We start from the raw sequence: 19,489 nt of genomic DNA on the forward strand, positions 1-19,489 counted from the left end.
TATAATTTAATTGTTCCCTTTTTTTTTTACATAAAAGAAACCAAATATTGTTGAAAGTGATCATTTGTGGAACATACTCAAATTTGCACATGATGGGTTGGACTACAAAGAAGGAGGAGAGTTCTAATGGAAATTGGATTCCAAATAGGTGAAATAGAAAATATGATTGAAATTGGGGCAAACATAAGAATAACTTTAATTTTCCACTTAAAACCTATATATATATATATCATTGCTTTTGTCATTGTGTATAACAAAAGGGATTATAAATGCTTGAATAATGAAAAACAAATCTTGAGTTTAAATTATCACTAAATTTTTATAATAATTAACAATACTAGTCAAATAATATGAGATATGTAACAACTCTAATACAATTTGTAAAATATGATTGAAGTGATACATTTAAAACTATAGAAACTAACTTCAAAGTAATTTTTTATTTAAATGAATTTTAATTATCTTCCTTCATATTTCTCTTGAAAATTAAAAGTAAAAAAAATTAAAAGTTAGACCAAAGCATTTTAAAAAAATCTTTTTTGGTACATTTAATTGTAGCTTCATGGAAAATACACTAAATATCATCGAAAAAGCTATGATTTGATCTACTGAACTAAAGAAAACATACATAACTAAAAATATTTGCCAAAAATAATTTTGAGTGAAGTGTAAACTTTTGATCCAAATTTTCAAATAGACATTTTAAGCTATTAGATTTAGGTTTGGTAGCATTGTAATGCATGTCGACATTTTTAGTTGTAGTTATCTTCTACACTCATTGCATTAGACATAAATTTGAGCTTAATACTATTTTCCTCTTTGTGCATTACACGTAAATTTGTGAAGATGACACATAAAAAAACGTATAGTTTGGAAGATGGCTCAAAGGACAAAAGAAAATGTACATATATTGTGTAGGAAGTGTTGTCAAGAGTGCAGTGCATTAGAATTCATTCTGTCAATCTTTGTCAAACATGCAGACTTCTTAAGGAGATATTCAACTCAATTTGGGGGCAATTTTACAATTTTAGCTTTGTATTTTAACTTCTCAATTAATGTGCAACTTAGTTTCAGTTTCCCAAGTCTTATTTTCTGTCCTTTTCATTTGCTAATTTTTTTAATCACTTTTGAGTTCTTACACCTTTGAAAGTTCCTTCAAAATGGCATGTATTGCTGTTGAAAACTCGTATTGATTTGACCAAAACTGTGTTTCTTCAACCCCTTTCATATTGGTTTTTTCATATCTTTCTTTTGGTTCAATGATTCAATTTATTATTGGATTAGTATTTGATCACACTTAGTAATTAACCTTGTTTTTGTAAGGATTATAAAAAGACCTCTAGATTTGTGTAAATCCAACAAGTTGAGCACTTGTCAATATCCAACCTAAATGTGAAGGAAGGGCAAATAGGAACTTGGTATTATATCATTTCTTTATATATATCTTCTACAAATAACTCAGTTCAAAATCTTTTACATTATGCATTTATACAAGTAGAAATTGAGGAGAAAGTGGAATTTTACTCAAACCACCAACTTCCACACAATTTTCTAGAAAACAGGATACAGCTAAAAGAAGAAGAAAAAGCTATCTGATCTTCATATTTTACCTCCCCTTACAGCTCCTCTTATGGGGATCGTTCACTTTCTTCATCAGAAGAATGGTATTTCTGCACTCTATGAAGAGCTTGAAATGCTTGTGGTAATGTTGGATTCACTGGAACTGGAAATTTATGCGCCAAACTTACAATTGTCCGCTCGTTTATCATCCCGACTTCTTTGCAGACACCATCAAGAATTGTAAGGAAATCTCTCACAACCATGAAAATTCTAAATGGATGAGCTTCTTCTTTGGCAGAGTTGCCATGGAAGTACTCTGTGATCTCCTTTACTAGAGACAAAGCAACACTTTCATGGGCTTGGACTCTGATGATATCCTCTTCTGCCATTTTCAAGAATCTGCTCATTGAATCCGAGAACTTGACCGTGTTTTCGTTTGGCCCACCGGCCTCGTTTAGACGTAAAGCCTCTCTGATGTTGTCGAGTCCTCTTGAAAGCTTCATGACCTCGCCACTAAGCACATCGGAATCCATTGAAGCTGCCTTCTTTACGTTGGCGAGCTCCGAGCTGAGACCTGAAACAACTTGCAGGCCGAGTTTCCGACATTTGGCATCATCAATCGGGTTGGAGTTTGGAATTTGACTTGTAACACAAAGACGAGCTCCTTCACTTCTTATGATTTCTTGTACAACAAAATGCAGAAGAGTGGTTTTTCCATCTGCACCCTTGACATCGACAAGCTTCAAAAGTGTGTCGAGTTTGAAGGCATGGGCATCGCCACGGTTGGTGCCAACATTCATGCGATTCCCGGTCTTGAGCACAGCTTCCAAAAGTTTCAAGAACATCCTGCTATTCCTCAATTCCTCGCAAGCAGTCTACAATTTGAGATAACGAATTGACATCAAAATCTAAAAGTAAAACACGTTAAGGACATCAAAGTATTTCACAAGGAAGAGAGAAGTCGCCCTTTTTATAACTATAGGACCCAGAAGAGATGTCAGAGTACATTTTAGATATGCGTCCAACAATCATAGGAGTGACCATCATAATTTCTCAAGAGGCTATGGGATTAAAACGACGTGATGATACTTTATTTACCTCGAGATTTTCGAATGATTTCTTTAGGTACTCAATCTCAGACTCAAAATTTGCAATGTAAAGCAATGCATCCACCCTTTTAAACGCAAAAGGAACATCAAGAACTGCCTTCAAAAATTTCTCAGCGGGGCCGAATTTTGTAGGCGAGACATCCTTGGATGCCTTTAATTTACGTTCTTCTTCTTTTGTTGGAGCCATCTTCAATAAACTTTCAAGCAGCTCTGCTCCAAGTGCTTCTGCATTACCTGCATCCATATCACTCAAGTTTTAATCCTCACTATCCGATTGGAAGTGTTGTTTCATGGTGTTGATCGTTAATGCAAAATCAGATACTCCGAAAAGCAAAAATTAGAAATCGAGAGTTGGCTTGTTCTTTTTCTAGAAGCTGACTTCTATTTGGATCTGAGAAACTTGTAGATTTCCTATCGGCTGTTACTAACCAGAACATTTACTATAGAAAAGAAAGATTTTTTTTCTCTTCAAGTTCAGAAATCAGAAACAATAATCCATCTTCTAAGGCTCCATTTGGTAATCAGGATTTTGGTTCATAGTTTCTGAAAAATAAATTTATTTCTTCTCAATTTTTTACAGTTTTCATCTTTCCTGAGTAAAAAAGTTGAATTCTTAGTGAAATTCCAAAAACAAATAAAAGTTTTCAAAAACTAAAAGCATTTTTAAAAAGTAGATAACAAAGCAAGAAATGAAGAAGTGGAATGGAGGTTTATAAGCTTTGAGTTTCAGAAACTAAATGGTTTCTTAAATGATTAAGTCAACAGACATGCAACTTACTCTTAGCATGCCCATAACATCTAGTATGTACAACAGCACACTTTCTTAAAGCAAAATGAAAGATGCAAAACCTTTAGCATGGTGTCAAGAAATCTTTATCATACCTTCTAAAAGGGCATCACAAACTTCTTCTATGGTCACATTAATCGCCCGTAATGCAATTGCAATGTTCTGAGACTTTTTGGGATCGAGAACTCCGATCTCTTGGTTAGGTGGAGGAAGAACAGTGCGTGGAGTTGTCTCCTTTGAGTTGGAAGTGTTCACAATAAACAAACTTTCAATCATTTCCTCATTTACTCTGCAACAAAACCAATTCTAGTAAGCTCAAGATCAACAATAAAAGACACTATTTCATCGAACAAAGCAAAGCCATAAAAAAAAGCTATTGGAAGACAGAGAATATGAAAAAACTTACTTAAAAGAGCTTGATCTAAGTTGGTCCCACACCATCTCACGATCAGAACTAGCCCTTACTTTGTCCCAATGTAATGGCTTCAACTTGGGCTTAGGGGTGTCTTCAGACGATTCACCATTGCTTTTGCAGGATGACAACTGAATTGGTGAGACATTATTCACATTCTCCATTATAAATGGCCTTAATGGAGGCATTAATGGAGGAGGAGTCTTTGAAATGGATTGGTCCATTGGTGTTGAAGGAGAAACAGGTATGTCCCGTCGTTCTGGCAGAGGAGCTACCAGTGGCGGGGGTGGCGGGGGTGGTGGAGGCGGAGGCGGAGGCGGTGGAGGTGGTGGAGGAGCCGCGGATGAACCCGAAGGCAATTGTAGACGACCCAAATCAGTGGTGTTGATGTTAGGAGAAGATTCCACATCATCAAGATGGTCTAAAGTTTTCTTTGATGAATCTGAATCAGTCAACACAATTCTCTCTGGTGATAGTGGAGTAGACCTGTTTTGATCTGAAATAATGGACGCTCTTGACGGAGATGAGTCCATAACAACTCTCTCCGGTGATGATGTAGGTGAAGATGAAGTAAAAGAGTAAGGAAGTTGCTTAAGTTTTGCATCAGAATCCGAATCGGGAATGTTTGAAACTGTGGGCAATTGAATCTGAATTTGCCCTAAAACTCCATCTGAAAGAGGAAATAAGCAAGGAGAAAAGGGAAATGGCTCGTCTGGATCTGAATTATCGGATTGTCTTGGAGATTCTTCGTGACTATTGTTCGTATCAGCATGATTAACCAAATCCCTATCGGTTGTTAAAATTGGGAACATCACACTGTGAATAGAAACATTAGAATATCTCCGGGATGAAGATGCGGTGGAATTCTTCTCCGGAACTTTGTCCGTCGATAAACGCATTGGAGATGGGCAATGGGATTTAACGCCATCGTCTGATTCCACTTCGCCGTGAGAAAGGGGCGGCGTTAATGGTGGCGAATGCTGCTCCGTCGCTACAGTAGCAGAAACAGAGAAATTAGAAGATTCATTTTGAACAGATCTTCTAGGGCTCAAGCTCGCCGGTGGAGATAAAGAGAGACTCTTAGAACGTGATCTAGCCGGAGAAACGGAACCGCTGGATGTGGAATACGAAGTGGTACTCGAGTCGCTGGATTTACCAAGCAACTCTTCAGCCGCCATTGTTGCAAGAACTCTTCGAGATCCCGAGCCAATTGCGCCAAGAGAACCTTTAGGCGAGTAAAATTCTTCTTCCTCCTCATCTCCCATCGATCTCTCCTCTCCATTTCCACCATTTTGCTTCTCACTCGACCGACCAAAATTTAACGGCGGAAGCGGATGAAGCTCCGGCGAATCCAACGGTCTAGGATCAGCAACACGAGCTCCTCCAACAGAACGCTCATCGATCGCTCGCGAGTTCACAAGAGTACCCAAATACAGAAACTCAGAGCTAGTAGCAGAGGGATGTCTCAACTTAGGTATTCCATTACCGACTTCAACATTCGTAACCGGACACAACCGGCTACTATTTTCCGATCTGTACGTCTTGTCATCGCTCGACCCACGAGCACGCCGTCTCCGCCTGTACAAAAACCCAGCAATGCAGAGAACCAAAACAGCAGAAACAACCCCCGCAATAACCAAAGGAACAACCTTCTTTGAACTTGAACCAGACTGAGACGAATGAGGTAAAATCAAAGAAGAGATATTAGCCGGAAAGGATGCGAAACTCGCCGGTGCCGGAGGAGGTGGGGTTCCGGGATAAGTGGGAAAAAATGGAGAGCCATCAGGATTAGTAGGTGGGGTAGTGGAAAATGGGTATTTGGGATTGGGGGGCGGGGGTGTCGGAGTGGACGGTGGCTCCGCCGGAGGAACAGAATCAAGGGGGAAAAATGGTTGGTGAAGCAATCTACGAGGAGTTTCAGAAGATTTACATTGAAAAAACAGAATGAAGAAGAAGAAGAAGAAGAAGAAGAAGAAGGAATTAAACATATTGTGAGACAAATTGTTTGAGAAATGGAAGAAGAAAGGAAGGTTTTGCAGTAATGGTTCAGTGATTTGTGTGGGACACTTTTTCTTTTCTTTTTCTTTGCTTCATTTTCTCTCTTACCAGACAGAAAGAGAGATAGTGAGTGATAATATTTTGTGAAAAGGTGGAATCATAGAGTGTGAGAAGAAGAAAAAAAAGTTATAATAGAGTAATTTTTTTTTTTTTTTTCTGAGTGGGTGTATGGGTGTGGGGGAGATGCATCCAGCTAAGATTCTGCTGGTCTCGTCTCTAATGCCTTCTCTTCTCTCCTTCTTCCATCATCTTTAACCTCCATTGTTTTTCAACATCAATCTTCATCATCTTCTTTCTTTTCCCTCTTTTTCTTTTCTCTTTTCCTTCTTTTTCTATACCCTTTTCACTTTCTTCTCCTCCATTTTTCCTTTATTCAAATCCCTACAACAGATGGATAATTACTTTCATTATCCTTAATTACTTCAATTCATTCTTTATTAAACATTCATCAACAACAAATCAGTACGTATATCATTATGCTTCCTAACTATATTCACCCACTAAAAAGAGAATATCATCTTAAGCACTGATACACTACAATTTTTGTCCGAGTTTATACACACCATCTCTCTTAGACCCTAAACATAACATACCTATAATAAAAGTCCAAATCCAAAATGAACAATAATTTGTTTACTGATTTTTAATTGTTAAATAAATAGTTACATCAAATGACGAATACATTTAAAAAAGAAGTGCTCATACCACTTTTCTTCTATATTGAAAATATGAAAAAATTAATGATATAAAACACTATCAAATGATAATCTTATGACTTTTTGTTTTTAAATTTGCTATTTTTTGTAATATAAAAAATATGTCACATGAGTCTATTATCATAAACTATTTTACTATTTTTGCAATGGGCTCTAAAAAAAATAATCGTTTCAACGGTTATCTTGAAAAAATTATTTCAACATAATCTAACTTAACCAAATTAAATTAGTACAACGTAGATTCAAACTTGAATTATATTTAACTTGTGTGAAAAATGATTAGACTACAAATTAGGATTGAAGATTGAAAGATTAAGAAAGAAAATGATTAGAGTACAAATACGAGCTTAAATTTGGAGGTAATTAGTATGAGAACCAATAAAAGTAAAGTTCCAATAGTGAAGCGGATGTAAATGAATAAAGTGTTAAAAAAACATAAAAAGAAAGAAAAAAACGTAACTTGAGTAGTGAGTGTTAAATCACCTTTTAAAATGGCAATGCCATGATTACTACTAATTGTTTAAGACTCAAATTAAAAATAAAATAAAATAAATCTCATATGCCCCTTTTTAGGGGAAAAAAAAAAAATCAATACGTTTTCAAAAAGAGTGTATTTATTATATAGGTTGCTTTCAACCTTTTCTTTTTATCCTTTTCATGGAAACAAAAATATATAATTCCTATAATAAAATTCCCCTTCCATTATTTTACGTATATAGTAATAGACCTTTTTTTTTAATTTTTTTCTTGCAATGTTTCGACCAATATTTCTTTGTTTTTGAATCTTAACCAACTTTTTGAGAAGGTTATAATCACTTTAGTTATATTAATTCATTAATTATCCTAAACATTATTCTTAATTTACTACTGTCTTATAATTCGATATTTTTTTATTTTTTATTATTTACTACGGTTTCTTCTAACCAACACTTAAATACAAACAATTATAATAACTCAGACTCCTTGTTAAAATTTAATATATGTTTAATGTTTTCCTGTGATGAAAAAAATTATATATATACATTTTGGTACTTTGAAGAGAGTGCACCGACGAAAATGTCTTCTCCTCGGCAATCGACGCCGGCAGATGACCGCACCAGCCACCGCCATTGAATTCACTTTTCTGTGTTCTAAATTTTTTAACAATATATATATTTTAGTGCAAAATATTACTTTGATGGTTTGATTGCTATATTCATTTAAGGTTGGTTTTAATTTTTGTATTTTTAAAGATGATTGATTTTAGCAGTAAAAAAAAAACTGTTATTTTCAAAAGTAAATAAAAAAGGATTAAAATAGTTACCTTTTAAATTGCACATTATTATTTTTAGAGTATAAAAAACAAAACTTAAATTAAATTTAAAAGTAGTATTAGGTTGTATAATAATCTATAATTGTTATGATATAAAAAGAGAGTACCAAGAAGAAGTTTTGTCATTCAAAATTTGTGTTAAAAATGATGGTATAGAATGGGCAATTAATTAGGAGAGTGATAATGAATTGATTTTACACTGTAATGATTTTGTTGCTCCCACCTTGATGGTATATGTGTATATTTGGTAGTGTGTGTCTTGAAAAATGGTTGAATAATAGTTAGATGATTTGAGATTGGTAGTATTATGAATTCAAAGATGTCCTAATTATGAGTATGCTACGTGACACCTAAAGTATAATAATATGTATAAAAAGAAATAATAATAATAAGAATAAGAATAAAGTGTTAGCGAGAGAGAGAGTTGAAAAGGAAGGTGAGTGGTGGTGTTACTGTTTTCTTTTATTGGACATTGACGTTTGTAAGTCTTTGATTTTTCTATAACTATATAATATTCCCCTTTCTTTTCCTATTTATTCTTTCCCCATCCATTAAATTATATAAATTGTTCAACAAATATGTTTCTTTCACCACCATCTCAAATTTTCCTTTTATTTCCCTCTAATTTCCACCACCATTATTTGTTGTTTTTATTTTTCGAACTCCTAAAACTCTATTATTTTCAAATTTTTCTGGATTAGGATTCTACCATTATTCATATTTTTTTCAAATCATATTTATTCTTTTATTCAAAAAAAATTATTCAACTCTTCTCAAATGTTACACCTAACTTTAACTATTTTTTTTTTTATCTTTTCAAAAAATTGTAGATCTCGATTCGTCTAAGTAAAATTGTACCGAAAAAGCCTAGAAACTTGATAATCTCGAGCAAAATTATATCGAGAAAGTAAGTGCAATTTTATTTGAGATGAATTTAGATCAACCAAATCTTTTACCTAACGTTCGCCAAATTTTCTATTATAACCTTACTAGATTTTATATAAAATTGTGGTTGTATATAAGATTTTTACTATAATCTTGTCAACGTAATGGTAGAAAATATAAATTTGAGAATCCTATAAAATTAGATAATTAGATTAGGTATAAAATTAGAGAGAGAAAACTGGTCATTTTCAAATGTAAAAAGTTCACATAAATTTATATTTTCAAATTTTATGTATAAAAGAGGTAGTTAAGATTTTGGGAAATTTGAATAAAATTTTGAGATTAATAATTTTTTAAATCTTAATTTTTTTTTATCGGTAAACTAATCAACTTTGTTTAGGCTTTCTAAGTATAATTCAAGATAAGAAAAAATAAGTTAAGATTTGGTGTAAGATTTGGGAAGATTTGAATCATTTTTTAAAAAAGATTAAAAGAAATTGGAAATATTTGAAAAATGGTAGAACCTCGTTCTAATGTCTATCGGGATGCATTAAGAAAACCTAAAAGTAAATTGAAATATTTAATATTTTAGGAAAATCTTGCTAGTCGATCTCGCCTGAGATGGATCGAGAAAAATAGTCTTACGAATTTTTTAAAAAATTGTGCTACTTCTGGAAACGAAAACCAAAAGTGTGCTACTTTAGAACAATTCAAGTTTTTAAATTTTATGGTTTTGATTGCATACAATTCTATAATTTTACACACAAATACTACAAGAATTTTTGGTCTCTATCGATGCAAAGAAACGTGGACAAAGCCTTTGTCGACATTATTTTTGCGTGGACATGCATCATGGCCAAATTTTTGTGTCTTGTTCTCTTCCCATGTTGTGGCCGTCTTTTTTAGAAAGGACCATGCAAAATAAACTCCTGCCCCACGAAAACATCGTCTCGTTGACAAAACTTGCATTTCTACTCACTTTTTTATGGGTAAAAACTGTTTCTACCGATGCAAATGTTTTTGTTGGCAAAAGAAGACTTCTCTCCACACTAAATTCGTAAGCAAAAATAAATATATGCCTACATAAAATAATTTATTTTAGAAATTGCATATTTTTTCCACGAATAATGATGTGTTGGACAGACAATATTTGTTTCCTTTTTGCCCATGTACAAAATCATTCGAGTTTTCTAACTACCAACTATGAGGTCAAAGTCTGGAATAGAAAGTTCATTTTGAATAAATATGAAAAGTGGGTATTTTAAGAAGAAGTATGAGTTTTGAGAGTTGGCGTTGAATTGAGACGATGCGATGAGAAGAAGTATGCATCCAAGTAATGACGTGGGGAAGTAGGCATTTTGATGCCAGAAGAGTTAATCGTTTTGGTGTAACACAATACAAAAGTCGGTGTTGAGGATTTAGCATTTCAAGAAAATGTCTAATCTTGATTTGACAGTTGTTTACGTGTTGAGTTTAAGTTTAAGCATGGGTTGATGAGTTATAAGATGACACATTTAAAATGTTAAACATAAGCTGGCGAGCTATGAAAAGTTAAAGAATATGACTAATTCGATTTTGGAGTAGTATAAATAAGATTGAAAAGATTAAAGTTAGGCGTTCTAAAAAGAAGGAAACTAAGGCTAAGTATTTTGTGAGTGATTTTCTAAATGAAAGAATTATTTTGAAAACATTCTTTCTGAGTCTTTGTGTTGTTGTAAATACTTTATATTATATATAGTTGATGTTGATGTTGTTATTTGAAAAGAAAACTAAAGTTTCTATATGATGATTGTGATGATTGTATGCGAGTAAACCATTAGCCTTATTTCTATTAACGAGCTAACTATTATGATAAGGCGTTTGAGTCAACAACCTAAGCAACGGAAAATGAATCAGAAAAATTCTTCAAATGATGCTGTGAAAAGAATCCTAGGTCTAAGCTTAGGATGCTAGTGAAGTAGTGAATTCCGGGTCTATACACCTTGATGCTGGTGAAATGAATCTCAGGACTACATGTAGGAATGATTCATGTTCTTGGTAAAAAGGAATAAGTAGAGGCCATTGTGTGATTTATGTTTTATTGAAATAAGGTTCTGAGAGCTTGTTTATGAAAATGGAAATGAATTCTTTTACTAAATTGTATTCGCCAAAAAAATTTCAAAATCATCACTCACTAAGTATTTGACTTATGTGTTAAGTTTTCCTTCCCCGGGTATCAAGACGTTGAGGCCAAGTAAAGAAGGGTAAGACGAGCTACTAAGCGTTGAGGCGAGAAAACTAAGCATTTAGAAGTTGTGCTAGGCGTTGAAGGCCTAAAGTAGTTTATGTTTTAAGCTTTGTTGTAAAGAGAGCATGTCTATTGTATTATAGGATGCAAGTAGTTAAGTTAATAAAGAGAGTTTGTTTGTTAATTTTCATTGTGTTGAGTTATTCTTATTGCTTAGTATAGCTAAAAGAGTTAAATTGAACTAGGCGATAAAGCTAAGGTTCAAGTTGCGTTGAGATTGGTTGATGAAGTAATTCCACTTATTAGACGTTTAGCGTGCTATCTCGTGGAAAGATACGTGTTGAGTATCTAGACAGTCACGTCCACTTGGTTGCGTAGAGTGACATTTGGGGCGGGGCATGACACCAACATATTTCTAGCATAACACAAAAAAAAAAGTGGACAAAAACTATTTTAATTTGTTTCACATGTATTTATTAGTATTATATGCTTCTAGATTAATTTTCAAATAGAGAATGAATTTTCTATAACAAAATATATCGAACATTGCAACAACAAATTAAAAAAATATATATTTTCAATCATTAATATGGTTATCAAAATATACCAAACTACAATTCTTTAGTTTCCATTTCATTTTGGTATACCAAAATGAACAAAAAAATATTAGTCACACAAAAAAAAAAAATGGTTAGCCCAATCAGGTTGTATTCACTCACAAAAACGTCATTCCTGACATCTTCAAAATACATAAACTTGAAAAAGGTATACTAAAATGAATAAGAACCAGAGATACTAAATCTTAATTACTTGTTTCAAACGAATAAAGTATCAAATCTAGAACTATGTACCTAAAAAGTAAAATGGATTTCAAAGTGCAAGCGAAAAGAGAAGTTTCCTAGATAAGTTAGGGTCGAACACAAGGATTTCAGATTAAATTGGTTTATAACGTCCATTGAGAACTATGTTGTATTTGTATAGTATTAAGTACTTTACAATATCAAATATCTATATTTAGTATTCACAATATCAATTATCTAACTATTATTATGATCAACATGACTGCTAGTGTGATGTGAGATGTGGTATGGTTATGGAGGATTATGGATGTTGTTAGAACTTACTTTGCTTAGCAACCGAAAGTAATAAAGGAAAGTTAACTATATACTACTAGACGATATAAAAAGAATATATATTTCTTTGAGACGACAATATACATAATAAATTCAAATCTGAATTAAAACTCAACTTGAATTTTGTTTATTATTATTTATTCTCAGGTTAGGTTGGGTTGGATTGTTGGTTTATTTATTTATTTTATTTTCTTTTTGAAGTATATTATTTTATTAACTTAAAATACTTAAATTTGTATACAACACATTTTAATAACTAAAATTTCATAAAATAACTGAAATGAAACATGTTAAATATCAAAATTCAACATATTTATTACAAACTTTAAAAAAGTTCGTAATAATATGTATGAAGTATAATATTTATAAGTTGTAATATATATTTTAATAATACTAAAAATTCGGGTTGGGTTGGGTCAACCCGAATTTTAAAAAATGTAGCATGAACTTCAATTCAACCTAAAATAAAAACTAACCAAACCCAACCCTTACAATTTTGATTGGATAGTTTGGATTGTTCGAGTCGTTGGGTTATTGGTATTAATATAATAAAATCAACAATTTGAACACTCATACTTTCTACTTTCTTACTCTAAGCTCGAAGCTCTCACCTAAAGATACAAAGAAGAAAAGTTGAGGATGACAATGGCAGATGGGCAAGGATTAAAAATGAGAGGTGAGAGGCTCAATAGATTCTTTTGATGCTCTGAGACACTGCAACGCTTCTCTACTTCTAATTTGTGTCATTTTGAATGCCACGTGTACTTTGCTAACATCCTCACCAACTCGTTTGTCATCTAACGATTTGCATCACCTGGTATCTCCGTGTTTATCGCATGGTTAAGTGATGCGAAGAGCTTCTATCGCCTAAGACAACTTCTTTATTTCGCTTTTATATTCTTCATGCTAAAATCATGCGTTAAGACAAAGAAAAGTGGTGATAAACAGACGTTGCATTTTTTGCGGTTCATGGATCTCATAGTTTTACATTTTCACAAGAATTATCACGTACTATCTCATTTCTACTTCATTATTCTATATAAAGATTATTATAACTTATATTTCTACGTGTGATCAATATATATGACAAGAATTCAAATGATAATAAGGTTGATTGAAATTAAAAGTAGGCTCAATTCAAATATGACTTTTGTTTGAATAGGTTTAATGGATGGGTACATCCTTTTTTGGTTTAATAGTTTAGCAACAAATATGAGCAACTTTTAATATTGTTATTATTACTACTTTAGGTGGGTATGGACGATGAGAAATGAAGATAAATTGTCTAGAAAATGAAAAGTAAAAAAAAAAGTGTGTTGACAAAACAAGGTGCAAGCCATGTGTAAATTACATAATTATGAACTACCATTGGATGTTCCTTTTCTTTTTTTTCCAAAGCACATCAAAAGCATGGAATTTTATTAAAAGCACACATTTAAAAGTAAAACATCCTACCTCACAAAAGTATATATCCCTTTATCTACTATTTTCCTCCCACCACCAACCAAAAATAATACTATATATTAATAACAATAAGAAGTAATTTGACGATACATATTCACATTTTTCTAAATATTTTTCTTTACTTGGACAATCTGATATCATACATGTAAGAATCTAAACTATACACTTTATGCTTGTTTTAGTCACAATTTGAATAGATTTGGAGTACATACAATCACTACAAAAAAAAAAAATTGGTTTTTTGCCTAAACCATTCATTAGACTTTGAATAAATTGCCTAAAAAATGGTTTTAGTCACAATTTGAATAAATTGTCTTATGCGTCGATTTAGGGTTGTCGGAATAGGCTATCTCGATAGTTAGGGATTTAAGTTTCAGGTCTTTTTTGAGGTCATCATCTGTGTCGGTATGCACCCAATCTATCTTAACACCTATTGTACGATGTCAATATACTACTTATTCCGACTCTTTCAAACTAATGTATTGAGAAAGACCCTTTAAGTCAACACCCTTTGTGTCGTTAGCATTTATTCCTCTCGACACATTTTTTAGGGTTGCTAGTGTTGACTTTAACAAAACCTTTTTTTTTAATAGTGAATCGATCATCAAAAATAAGTATTAATCGTTTTAACTTTTTGTTTTAAAAGAATTGGATAGGATAGGTTAAAATCATTCTTAAAATTACATTTATTTCACATTTTTCTAAAAATTAATTTTCGTCTAGCTTTATATTTTAAAATTATGTACATTTTAAAATTATTGTTATTGTTTTTGTCATCTATTCAAATCTATTTTAAACTTTCATGAGTTGAATGTGTCCATTGTTTTTTAAATTCATATTGATGTTTTTTTTTTTATATTCAAAATAACTATATATTTTGCATATTTTATAATTAATATGGAGAGGACACAATATATTATTTTAAATTATAAATTATAAAATCTAATGATAGGTTTATTTTGCTTATTATAACTAAAATAATATAATTGAGTTTTTATTTACTAGACCCTAACTATCAATTTTGGCATTGCTAATCACACTGATTTAGCATTCATTATCTATCAAACCTTATATTCCATTTTTCAAGTTTAAAGTTTAAATTTAATTAGTTTCAAAATTTGTTTAAAAGTTACAACCAATCCCTACTTAATTAACCCTTTTATTCATTCAAATTATTTTCATATTCTCCTTTCTCCCACCTTAAAATAACTTCATGTGTCTTAACATGTCCTAATTAATTGTCATAAAATTGGAAGTTTATTAGAAACTAAAATTTAAAGATTAAATTATTATTGTAGTAGCTTATGATATCTTAACAGATATAATAAAAATGGATTTTTGTAAATTGTTTTTATTTAAAGTAATGGGATTATATGAAAAACAAAAGAAACATGGCAGTGTAATCAAAATGGTATGATTATAAAATCAAATGAATGTGATTAATTTGTGTAGGTATGTATTTTGGTGAATAATTAGGGATGTAAAAGAGTGTGAGATAATATTAAATAATAAAATTAATGCAATTATGAAAGAAAGTACATGAAGACACGTGCACCGACACATTTATTTGTACTTCACCAATACTCTTAAAGCAGCATTAGTCGTTGCAATAAATAGTAATTTAATTAAAGCTTAGTTTCTAAAATATCCACAATGACATTGACCATTCATTTAAATTACACCAAAACCTCCCATGTATATTTTTAAGTCGTCAGTGTCCTTCTGTTCATATAAATTTGTAATATCAATTTCATGCTTACATCCATCTTCTTTTAGCGTTTGTATCGTTGAAAAGATTAGTGGAATAATTGATTAAGAATTAATTGAAAACTGGAGTTCCATAGGATGATATGTTTATCTTGGTCTATGATTTTTTAAACTTTGGGTCAACCAAGCGGTCAAATTTTTTTTTAATTTGATCGGTTTAATCCCGAGTGGAGGATGATCAAATGAACACTACTCAACATCTTCGTGGACTTTCTATTTTCTTTGAAAATTGTTGTTGTCTTTAGTGCTTTTATTTTTTGTCTCTCTCAAAAAGAAGGATGGACTGATTCAAAACCAATACCCGCACCAAAAAATTCAAAACATAAATCTACTACAATTTATTTCGTCCCTTGACTCACCTCTGCTTACCGGTAGGCATTAGTTAGGAGGGGAAGGCTTAAAACCAAACGATATTTGAAAGAACATGAGGTTCTAAACTCGAGTTTGTGAAAGACTCTTACTGCAGGTGGAAGGGGATTGAATCCTTCATTCATCGGATGTTAAGCAAGGAGCCAAACCCAGTTCTTTTTAGGAAGCAACCTAAAAAACAAACTACTATTTAACAGTTCGTTGGTCTTAGAAGTAGATAGAAAAATGCGACTTTTGCTTGCTCAAACAATTTAAATTTGGCGTCGAGAAAGGTTATATTCCAAATATACGTATATTTCTTCCAACATCGATAAACCAATTTTTGATGTTGAGAAATGCGACTTTTGCTTGCTCAACCATTTTGGCATTGACATATCTCCTCCCAATTCTATTCAACATGAGTTCAATTTTTTCCGATGAAGGGAACTTTTTTATGTTAAGTAGGGTTTTACGGACGACCTTGTCAATGGTAAAAAAAAGCATTGAAAAAGTCTTTCCGACTTTTTTTACTTTTATTCGACATTTTTTCCTAGAAAAAGTAGAATATCTCTTGATAAACTAAAAGACTCAAATTACAATTAATTGTCCACAATTTATACCACTAATGAGTTGTTGAATCAAGTAAAATCCTAACTAATAATTGTATCAATTTAAACCTAAACTTTGATGGACTATTTTCACTTTCAACATTTTTCATTTTATATATATATATATAGTTGAGCAGTTGTTAGACTAACACGTGATTGAGAATAGTTAAGAGAGATTGAATGGGCTCGTATACACTAGCCACATGGAAAGGTCACTTCCATCATATTATAATTTAACCGTTAGGTTAACTAGTAGCTTAATTTGAGATCAATTATTTGAGTTTAAACATTTTTTATATATTTCTTATTTTAAAATCAATTAAACAAAAAAAATCTTAATACAAAACATCATTTTTATTTTTATATTTGATACTTTATTTTGTAGTAGATTTTAAATGTCCAATTTTGTTCATACCACTTTTAATAAATCTTATCTTTAATTCATCAAATTTGAATAAAGAATATTAATAATTTTCATGTATATATTTTTTAACATTTTAGAGTTAAAATATTAATTAAATAAGTAATGAATAATAAAGCAGCGATGAGTAGTAATAAGAATAAAATAAACATTTTCCTTTGTCTTTTCTAGAAAGATAACTTTTTCTTTCCTTCTAAAGTAATATGAATTAAAAAATTTAGATTTGAAAGTAGTTTGATAGCATAGTATTTAAAAAACAATTATAATAGAGAAAATGGCATTATATTATTAATATTAATAATGGTTCTTGAGAAGTCTCATAAGGCGGCGTCGGTGCTACGCCTAAGCCACACCCAGGCCTCAAAATGGCTCTACCCATACTCATATTCACATTCTTTTCCTTTTATTTTTATTGATTAAGTTTAAATCGATACCATCCAAAAGTTAAATTGAAACCTCTCAAAATTTATGGTTTATGTTGATATTATTATTTTTTTTTATTAAATTGTTAAAATTATTATACAAAGTCTAATATATCTCCTAACTTTGTATTTAGGAATGTTATAAAATATAATAAAATAAATATTCAAAACAGGCATTTCACAAAAACGTCAAAATATTTTGTTGTATTTATAAAAACAAAATATTTGAAGCAGTTTCTTTGGTACAACACTAAAAGCATTGATTTATGTACACTATACAACAAATTCATCTCATGTTAAACGTAAAAGTATTTTTTATATGAAAATTTTGAATATTATTTTTATACAGATTAAAGAATTCAATGACATGCATATTTTATAATTTCACTTTTTCTTATTACTCCTTTTCCTATTTAAGATTTGTGTCGGTTAATCATAAAAATGACTTTTAAGTTTCGCCATTTATAGTTTAGTTTATTAAAAAATTACATATATCAAAAGTGAATCAATATTTATAGTCCATTTTATAAATATATCCTTTAAAAACTGAAAAGTAATATATTAATCCCGTATGATTATATATATGCTTAATATAATATTTATTATTTGGCTTAAAATAAAAACAGTGATCTTTTTTTAAACAAAACATAATATATTTGGCAAATAAATATTTTAAGATTCTTTGCTACATTTATATATGGTATAGTGTTTAAATTTGGATAGCCAAATTTAAACAATTTTTTTCATTATTTTTTGGTATACATTGCTTAAATTTAATTGGATTTTTTTTTAAACATGGATTTATATTTCGTATACAATCATTTAGATTTCATAGTATAAATTTAACTATTCAAATCTAAATAACTTTTTAAGAATTCTTGTAGATTTGGACAGATGGTAAAAAAGTAAAATAAATAAATCTTTTATATTTGGTACATGATCTTAAACCAAATAACAATTTGAAAAAAAAGAATAATAAAAGAAGATAGACGATAAAAAGAAAGACAAACGGTCAACTTCACCACCCACCTTATTTTGTTATTGGACAGTAAATATATGGTGTTATATTTATGATAATATATTTAAAAACAACTTATTAATTTACATATTTTTTACTTACAAAACTATTAGTTGATAGAGAGATATATTCATAAAATGAAAATATTAGTATCAATATTGTAATTATACTTGAAATGGACAAAATATATAATCATATACCATATATAAAATCCTTTAAATTTAGAAAAAAAAACAAAAAAAAGAAGAAAAAAAAATCCTTCGTCAGCTTTATTTATCTTTATCTTGATAGTGATTCCAACAGCTTCTTGATGTTGATGAAATATTCACTTTTTGAATAATCCAAAGAAGAAGAAAAAAAAAAGGAATTTACTTAATTGCAATTCTTTGTTGTTTTTTCTTCTGGAATTTTATTGTTCTTATTCACTTTTTGACTAAAATATATACAAATACAAACAATGAAAATATAACATAAGGTTTCCTACTATAAGTTAAGGCCATGCATATATATTTATACCTTTAAGAACTAATAAAGTTCCAAAAGCGTTACATAGCAAGTCAAAAAGAAAAGAATAAATAATAATAATAAAACCTTCCAACGGGTTAAAAAAAAAGGACACTTCATGTCTTCATTCAAAAGGAAGTAATATAATTAGGTGAATATTAGGTTAAATAAGTAAAATACCAAGTAGATTGTGTTGATTTATATTTTTATATATGTATATATAAAAAAATCTAACAAATTTCTAATGAATTATTGGAAAGCAGAAAGTCATGCACATTATAATTTCATTAGCAATGATGTAAAATTCGAACTTAAATAAAGCAATAATGAAAATGGATACTTAGCCTATTTAAAGATGGAAGAAATTAATTATTTTCCAGTTGAGATATAATTAAAGTTTTATTTTTCTGTTTCAATAACCTTTAATTTTATTTTCTTGTCCTTACACTCCAAAATTGGATGATTTTTAATCATTAGATGCTGTTTATTAATTTTATTTTTATTTTGCCCTATGGCTTAACAATGAAACACTCACATGGATGACAGGTAGGCTTTGAAGAGCAATTTTTGTAAGTTGTTATAATACTCAATAACCTATTTAATTTGGATTTTGTCCAAATATCCAACATTTTTTTTTTTGGTTTTATAATGGATTGGAGTAACAATGTAGAGCAATCAATATCTTTTTATTAAGTAAAATGTGTTGGTGTTGTTATGAATTATTGTGTTGGATTTGTC

The 19,489-nt window shown here is 30.6% G+C and overlaps 1 protein-coding gene across 1 annotated transcript; it reads right to left on the reverse strand.

The window, feature by feature from the left end:
- Nucleotides 1–1,393: 1,393 nt before the first annotated feature.
- LOC101211678 (formin-like protein 1) lies at nucleotides 1,394–6,238 on the reverse strand. Its single transcript, XM_011653370.2, has 4 exons — nucleotides 3,863–6,238; nucleotides 3,552–3,745; nucleotides 2,659–2,903; nucleotides 1,394–2,435 (listed from the first exon to the last, which is right to left on the reverse strand). The coding sequence occupies exons 1-4, from the start codon at nucleotides 5,854–5,856 to the stop codon at nucleotides 1,629–1,631; spliced, it is 3,240 nt and encodes a 1,079-aa protein (XP_011651672.1). The 5' UTR covers nucleotides 5,857–6,238; the 3' UTR covers nucleotides 1,394–1,628.
- Nucleotides 6,239–19,489: the final 13,251 nt, after the last annotated feature.

This window comes from Cucumis sativus, chromosome 3, assembly GCF_000004075.3.
Source record: "Cucumis sativus cultivar 9930 chromosome 3, Cucumber_9930_V3, whole genome shotgun sequence".
Classification (NCBI taxonomy): Eukaryota; Viridiplantae; Streptophyta; class Magnoliopsida; order Cucurbitales; family Cucurbitaceae; genus Cucumis; species Cucumis sativus.